Below are 8,390 nucleotides of genomic sequence, written 5' to 3'. Positions count from 1 at the left end.
TAACCCTAGCGAGGGTGGCGGAGAGGAGGAGCCTTGCTAAGCTCCAGGCCGCCTAAATTCTTATCCCAACGCATGTTTGCTTCCGCGTTCGCGTTTTGCGCTCTGATTGGCCACTGACGTTTCTGGTTGCGCCAATCGTGTGACGGCAAGTTCTTTCCCGGTTAAGCTTAGGCACTCCTTTCAAAAGTTGGTTAAGGTTAGAGTGTGGATCGTAGGCGTTAGGTAGTTTGCTGCTGGTCGAGGCGGAAATGGGCGCGCCATGCGATTGGGCGCACATGTCACATGACGAGAAACGTCAGTGGCCAATCAGATTCGCAAAACGCGAACGCGGAAGCAAACATGCGTTGGGTTAAGAATAGACGCCTCCAGGCCATCAGGAGAAACCCCTCCACCCACTATACACAGACTTGGCTGACAGGAGGAGCCAGTGCAGGCTCACACTACCCAAAGCAGCACTGAACAGCACAGGAAGTCCTTCATTCCAACAGCATCACTGAGCACAGAGTGACAGTTATGTACCATCTTCCTGGACTCTTACTTTTTTTAAACAGCACTGTGCAATACTACACCTACTGTAGACCTCAGTATATTTTTACTGTATATTTTATTCCATTTTTATTCTATTTTTATTCTACTCTTATCTTAGGCAATTTGATTTGATTTGTTTTTGTTATTCTTATTCGTGACCTGTTCTGTCTAAATATTAAATGTTTAAATGTTGAGCGATTTGCAGTGTCAAATTTCCCTCGGGATAATAAAAGTATTTCTATTCTATCTATTCTATAAAGAAAAAATATTAAAGAAAAACTAAATAAAATACAAATACAAATAAAATTAAATATATCTTCCCTAGACATGGAAGCAATAGTCAACATGGCTCAAGACAAAGGTTTTGTTCAAGAAGGGACAGAAAGAAGAAAAGCTTTATCTGGTCCTGCCCCTTCCTTACAGTATCATATTAATATGTATTAAGTTATCTATCAATATAACAAATAATATACCTACTGTATCCACTACAGCAAAAGATAAATAAATAATTACAAAAATACTAGTCCACGTTATTTTCAAGGTCCTCTAACTTATACTTAGAATTCCTGTTTATATCTGCATTTAAACATTTCAATAGTAATGAAATACGGCGGCTAAGAGGCGCAGTGGGCAAGGCGCTCGCCACTAATGCAGGAGACGCTGGGTTCGAGCCCAGCTCTCTGCGTTGCTTCCGGCTTGGCTGGTCGTTCATACTAATACAATTGGCAGTATTAGGGGGTGGGAAAGCTGGTGGGTGGGGATCGGACATTGTGGACAGCGACTCCTACAGGTCGGTTGGTGCGCCTGTACAGCAGAATCAGGAAGCATCGGGGGCAGCGTGAGCCTCCCACGCGTTACTCCTCGCCGCTGAGAGATCGCGCTGTACAGGTGAAAAGATGCGACAGGCTGCCTCCTCGTGTACCGGAGGGGACACATGATGCAAGGCTTGGTCCACATTGCAGCCGACCAGTGGGAGGCATGGTCTAGCAACGTTCGAGACAGGGGAGGGGAGAATTGGATAATATGAAATTGGGGACAGGAGAAAAATAGAAAATGGGGAGAAAAAGTAGATAAAAAAAAGAATAATAATGAAATACTACTTTACTACTAGTAAATAGTGGGTCGGGTCGGGGGGGGGTCGGGGGATCGCCTCGTTACTACAGTGAGTCAGCGTGGCCTGAAAGGGCGAGTTAAGAGTTATGAGTCTCTTGCTCAAGGACACTTCGACACGCTGCCCCCGGGAGGAGCGGGAATAGAACCGGGAACCTTTCTGATTACTAGACAACGACCGCTCTACTTACTTTCTACTTACTTCTTAATTATTATTATTATTTTTTTTTAACTTACTTTCATTTTACTGTATGTAGCACACTCTCAGGGGCCCATACAGAAACAAGCATTTCATCATAAAGTATTCTGTATTTTGTTGTGAGTGACAAATAATAATAAACAAACTTGAACTTGAACTTGACACTTGAACTCTACCTCCTGAGCCACTGTCTCAAAGCTTATGCAATGTTCTGATTTGCACCAGAATGCATGAAGTGGAGTGGTTTATGCTTACAATTTGCAGAGGAAAGGCCCCCAGACCCCTGCACTTAAAGAAGGTTAACCCTTTCACTACCACACTACAGAAGGTTAACCCTTTCACTACCACACTACAGAAGGTTAACCCTTTCACTACCACACTACAGACGGTGTGGTAGTGAAAGGGTTAACCCTCTGTCGTGTGGCAGTGGAAGGGTTAACCTTCTGTATTGTCGCAGTGAAAAGGGTTAACCCTTTGTCGTGTGGTAGTGAAAGGGTTAACCTTCTGTATTTTCGCAGTGCAAAGGGTTAACCCTTTGGTAGTGTGGTAGTGAAAGGGTTAAGGAGGTCGAGCGGCGCGCCTCTACCCGTGAAAATGTGAAAGTTACATTAGTCTGACACACGTTCAAAAATGACCCATGGCGGGTGAAGACGTACCTGGGCACAAGCTAGCTAGCTTAGCTTAGCTTAGCTTAGCTTAGCTTAACTTAACTTAGTTTACCTTAGCTTAGCAATACTGTATATTTGCATATCATATGTCACAAATGTAACAGTACTATATACCTGTATGTCATGTATGTCCCTATGCCATAAATGTCATGATGTCATGTTGTGTATGTCATAAATGTCACTATGAATTGAAAATGGGGGACCCTGATGTAAACAAGACAAACGTCTTTCTCTGGTCTGCATCCCCCTAACAATTGAGCCGTACTGTATTGTACCCATTCTGCAATCTGTTAAATAAAGTTTTCATTCATTCATTCATTCATTCATTCATTCATTCATTCATTCATTCATTCATTCATTCATTCATTATTCATTCATTCATTCATTCATTCATTCATTCATTCATTCATTCATTCATTCATTTCAGCTTAGCTTAGCTCTAAACAATGGAGTCACTGGTGTCCAATAAAGTCATGCATTTGTTTACAGTCACACACTGCCTAATTATAGGGCAAATGAGAACCATATAAGTCTGTTTTAAGTTTTTAATATTATTATTAATCATAATAATAATAATAATAATAATAATAATGAATATTTGCACAGCAGTATTTTAGATGCTTAGAGCTGTCAGAGCCGCAGGTCTTTCTCATACACTCCGCCTTTCCTCCCGTTCTAAGGTACATTATTGAACAACAATAAGTACGTCTACTTAAAGTTGTATGAAATCTTTTGTTTTATACAATTTTAAGTTATTATTTAAAGTGTATTATTAGATATTCACTCACACATCCCTTTGTGTGACGTGATGCATTTACGTTATCGACCTGGAAACGGTGTTTGAACAGGTTCCGCTTGTGTTTGTGTAAACAGTGCAGCCCTCTATACTACCCGCCCCCCGCTGTTCAAACACGCTGACGTGTGCGGAGCAAGTGATGCTACATAAAACAGTGGGCTGAGCCGCTGACTGTTGGGGCCATAAATCATAAAGCTCGTTCAGGTGTCATCTAAAAGAAAACACACCGGCCGGAGATATGAAGGTGATATGAAGGTGTGAAAGGTCTCTGACACTACGGAGCAGGTGCCCTCATACACAGGCAGCCAGCTTCCCTGACCATCGCATGCTAACCGTCTGCGGTGTGGTAGTGAAAGGGTTAACCTCCTGTGGTTGTGGTAGTGAAAGGGTTAACCTCCTGTGGTTGTGGTAGTGAAAGTGTTAACCGTCTGTAGTGTGGTAGTGAAAGGGTTGCCAGTCTGTAGTGTGGTAGTGAAAGTGTTAACCTTCTGTAGTGTGGTAGTGAAATGGTTAACCGTCTGTAGTGTGGTAGTGAAAGTGTTAACCGTCTGTAGTGTGGTAGTGAAAGGGTTGCCAGTCTGTAGTGTGGTAGTGAAAGTGTTAACCTTCTGTAGTGTGGTAGTGAAAGGTTAACCGTCTGTAGTGTGGTAGTGAAAGTGTTAACCGTCTGTAGTGTGGTAGTGAACGGGTTACCAGTCTGTAGTGTGGTAGTGAAAGTGTTAACCTTCTGTAGTGTGGTAGTGAAAGGGTTAACCTTCTGTAGTGTGGTAGTGAAAGTGTTAACCTTCTGTAGTGTGGTAGTGAAAGGGTTAACCTTCTGTAGTGTGGTAGTGAAAGGTTAACCGTCTGTAGTGTGGTAGTGAAATGGTTAACCGTCTGTAGTGTGGTAGTGAAAGTGTTAACCGTCTGTAGTGTGGTAGTGAAAGGGTTAACTGGCAGGTGAAAAGAGGCTGCTGGCTGTCTCCACATGTATCGGAGGAAGCATGTGATAGACCTCAGGGCTCCCTAGACCGATCAGGGGGGGGCACATGCGCGCAACGACCAGGAAGGGGAGGGGGGAATTGGCATAACGACTAAATTGGGATGGGAGAAAAATACAGAACAATAGGAGGAGAAAAAGTGGGAAAAAAAAGAAAAGAGGGCAGGGGTTTGAGAGAGAGGTCAATTGTGTGTCTTGCACAAGCTGTCGCGCGCGGCACAGTGGTAGACTTCCTCGAATGGGAGAGGGAGAAAGAGAAGGGGACCTGCACATAGAGCTGCCGCGATAACCGCATTACCGCGGTATCGCTGTTGCATCACGCTCACCGCAGAGTTAGGCTGAATACCGCGTCACTGCTGTTTTTTATCATAATAATAAAGTTGGCTTGCGGCTTGCGGCTCTGCAGATATACCCTACTCGGTTCCAAGCGACCCTATTGGGTAGAAGTGGTACCAGAAAAGTCATGTGAAACATTGCAGACCACTGACTGGTCAGAAGAGAGACGCGTCACACTTTGTAGCCTCAGTCTGAACAAAAACAGAACGCCGGCGCCGCCATCTTTACTGCCTCGCTAAGGATGCATTTCGTTCAGGATTTGTTTGCGACAGAACCAAGCAATAAACAAAAAAGAATGGATTCACTGTGTATTCTGCCTTATTTATTGATGAAACAAAACCGACATCAACCCAATTTACCACCGAGCGGAGAGTTTAGTGTCACAACAAGATCGCTGATGTGTTAAGTTTGTTGTTGTTAATACTACTGTCAGCCGATATACACGAGAGGTAACGTTAAACCCGGGTTTGCTTGGTAGAATACACAATGAGAGGTAACGTTAGCTTTGGCAGAATAGACGCAACGAGAGTCTGGTTAATGTTGTTATTGATTGATTGATTGATTGATTGAAACTGTGTTAAACTCTGGCTTGCTGCAAGCCCTCGGACATCTATGCCCACGGAGCTTTCAGTGTACACAAGCGAGCGGCCCCGCCTGCATCCCCACACACGGAGACAAACGGAGTAGTACCTGGCTGCAGTGGAAAAGGAACGAAGTACCAGGTGCCTAAAGCGGGTCGAGTCGAGTAGGTACTATGCAGTGGAAAAGCGCCATTAGACTAGAGGCAGGCTATAAGAGTAGACTACCAAAAAAAAAAAAAATGCATTCAAACTTTTTTTTTTTTTTGTGCGCACTGTGCGGTAATAACCGCGGCGGTAGGAAATATTTTGCAAATTCGTGCGGTAAGGAAAATATCAATACCGCGGCAGCTCTACCTGCACACAGCTGTGTTTACACGGTGCTCTCTCTCTCTCTCTCTCTCTCTCTCTCTCTCTGGCTCTCTCTCTCTCTCTCTCTCTCTCTCTCTCTCTCTCTCTCTCTCTCTCTCTCTCTCTCTCTCTCTCTGTCTGTCTGCCACTCGCAGACTGTGTGGATGACTGCCACTGAAAGTGCTTATGGGCGGAGCCAGGCCAATAACAGGCTGAAATCTTGAGGCTGGAAAATTATGCTTTTGAGTACTCAAAAGCACAATGATTTTTTTTTTAAATAAACCTTACAGATGTCTTCCATAGACTCACAGGAATTGTGTAAAGTTGCCCAAATAGTGCTAGGAATAGCAATGCAGGTCCCCTTTAAATTTACAATATGAAAATAGAAGTTTGTGTTTTTCTTCCAGATTGCAAGGCTCAGAGGTGAAGTTGAGGAGGAGGAGGAGGAGGAGGAGGAGGGTGGTGACGAAGAGGAAACCCACGCTGATGACGGAGGTGAGTTGACATGAGGGATGGCGCAGTTTGAAGTGTTGAATAATATCAATCACAGTGTTCACCCACCAGCAGGGCTGTACCGAATAGTTAGAAGCTTCGAAGCTTCATTCATAACGTTGATGTTCAAATTCTAAATCAACAGAGGAGATTTAAAAAGGCCCTAAAGGATAAAATAATTCAGGAGTACAGTTTTGAGTTAGGAGAGAGGAGAGGAGTTAGGAGAGAGGAAAGATGAGAGGAGTTAGGAGAGAGGAGAGATGAGAGGAGTTAGGAGAGAGGAGAGATGAGAGGAGTTAGGAGAGAGGAGAGATGAGAGGAGTTAGGAGAGAGGAGAGATGAGAGGAGTTAGGAGACATGAGAGGAGTTAGGAGAGAGGAGAGATGAGAGAAGTTAGGAGACATGAGAGTGGTTAGGAGAGAGGAGAGATGAGAGGAGTTAGGAGAGAGGAGAGATGAGAGAAGTTAGGAGACATGAGAAGAGTTAGGAGAGAGGAGAGATGAGAGGAGTTAGGAGAGAGGAGAGATGAGAGGAGTTAGGAGAGAGGAGAGATGAGAGAAGTTAGGAGACATGAGAGGAGTTAGGAGAGAGGAGAGATGAGAGAAGTTAGGAGACATGAGAGGAGTTAGGAGAGAGGAGAGATGAGAGAAGTTAGGAGACATGAGAGGAGTTAGGAGAGAGGAGAGGGGAGAGGAGTTAGGAGAGAGGAGAGATGAGAGAAGTTAGGAGACATGAGAGGAGTTAGGAGAGAGGAGAGATGAGAAGAGTTAGGAGAGAGGAGAGGGGTTAGGAGAGAGGAGACATGAGAGGAGTTAGGAGAGAGGAGAGGAGTTAGGAGAGAGGAGAGATGAGAAGAGTTAGGAGAGAGGAGAGGGGTTAGGAGAGAGGAGACATGAGAGGGGTTAGGAGAGAGGAGAGGAGTTAGGAGAGAGGAGAGATGAGAGGAGTTAGGAGAGAGGAGAGGAGTTAGGAGAGAGGAGAGGAGTTAGGAGAGAGGAGAGATGAGAAGAGTTAGGAGAGAGGAGAGGAGAGGAGTTAGGAGAGAGGAGAGATGAGAGGAGTTAGGAGAGAGGAGAGATGAGAGGAGTTAGGAGAGAGGAGAGGGGTTAGGAGAGAGGAGACATGAGAGGAGTTAGGAGAGAGGAGACATGAGAGGAGTTAGGAGAGAGGAGAGATGAGAAGAGTTAGGAGAGAGGAGAGATGAGAGGAGTTAGGAGAGAGGAGAGGGGTTAGGAGAGAGGAGACATGAGAGGAGTTAGGAGAGAGGAGACATGAGAGGAGTTAGGAGAGAGGAGAGGGGTTAGGAGAGAGGAGACATGAGAGGAGTTAGGAGACATGAGAGGAGTTAGGAGAGAGGAGAGATGAGAGGAGTTAGGAGACATGAGAGGAGTTAGGAGAGAGGAGAGATGAGAAGAGTTAGGAGAGAGGAGACATGAGAGGAGTTAGGAGAGAGGAGAGGGGTTAGGAGAGAGGAGACATGAGAGGAGTTAGGAGACATGAGAGGAGTTAGGAGAGAGGAGAGGAGTTAGGAGAGAGGAGAGATGAGAGGAGTTAGGAGACATGAGAGGAGTTAGGAGAGAGGAGAGGAGTTAGGAGAGAGGAGAGATGAGAAGAGTTAGGAGAGAGGAGAGGGGTTAGGAGAGAGGAGAGGAGTTAGGAGAGAGGAGAGATGAGAAGAGTTAGGAGAGAGGAGAGGGGTTAGGAGAGAGGAGAGGGGTTAGGAGAGAGGAGAGGAGTTAGGAGAGAGGAGAGATGAGAGGAGTTAGGAGAGAGGAGAGGAGTTAGGAGAGAGGAGAGGAGTTAGGAGAGAGGAGAGATGAGAAGAGTTAGGAGAGAGGAGAGGAGAGGAGTTAGGAGAGAGGAGAGATGAGAGGAGTTAGGAGAGAGGAGAGGAGTTAGGAGAGAGGAGAGGAGTTAGGAGAGAGGAGAGGAGTTAGGAGAGAGGAGAGATGAGAGGAGTTAGGAGAGAGGAGAGGGGTTAGGAGAGAGGAGACATGAGAGGAGTTAGGAGAGAGGAGAGATGAGAGGAGTTAGGAGAGAGGAGAGGGGTTAGGAGAGAGGAGAGATGAGAAGAGTTAGGAGAGAGGAGAGGAGTTAGGAGAGATGAGAGGAGAGGGGTTAGGAGAGAGGAGAGATGAGAAGAGTTAGGAGAGAGGAGAGGAGTTAGGAGAGAGGAGAGATGAGAAGAGTTAGGAGAGAGGAGAGATGAGAGGAGTTAGGAGAGAGGAGAGGAGTTAGGAGAGAGGAGAGATGAGAGGAGTTATTAGGACCAAGGTAGATCTGTTTCCCCGAAGCCTGTTTTTGGGGTTCGAACTTCGTCAGGGTTTTTTGAACGGACGTTCGAACCTTCGTT

General features: G+C 45.4%; 1 protein-coding gene across 1 annotated transcript in view; it reads left to right on the top strand.

The window, feature by feature from the left end:
• Positions 1-8,390, top strand: part of arhgef28a (Rho guanine nucleotide exchange factor (GEF) 28a) — a gene marked incomplete at its 3' end in the record, with an annotated part of 121,132 nt that overhangs the window by 58,760 nt on the left and 53,982 nt on the right. The window contains exon 5 of the mRNA XM_084324183.1: positions 5,953-6,040. Coding sequence (XP_084180309.1) covers positions 5,953-6,040 — 88 coding nt within the window. The remainder of the gene's footprint in view (positions 1-5,952; positions 6,041-8,390) is intronic.

This window comes from Notolepis coatsorum (assembly GCF_963971535.1).
Source record: "Notolepis coatsorum genome assembly, chromosome: 11".
Classification (NCBI taxonomy): Eukaryota; Metazoa; Chordata; class Actinopteri; order Aulopiformes; family Paralepididae; genus Notolepis; species Notolepis coatsorum.
The sequence above is the reverse complement of the archived record's forward strand: the minus strand, read 5'-3'. Positions and strand labels throughout refer to the sequence as shown.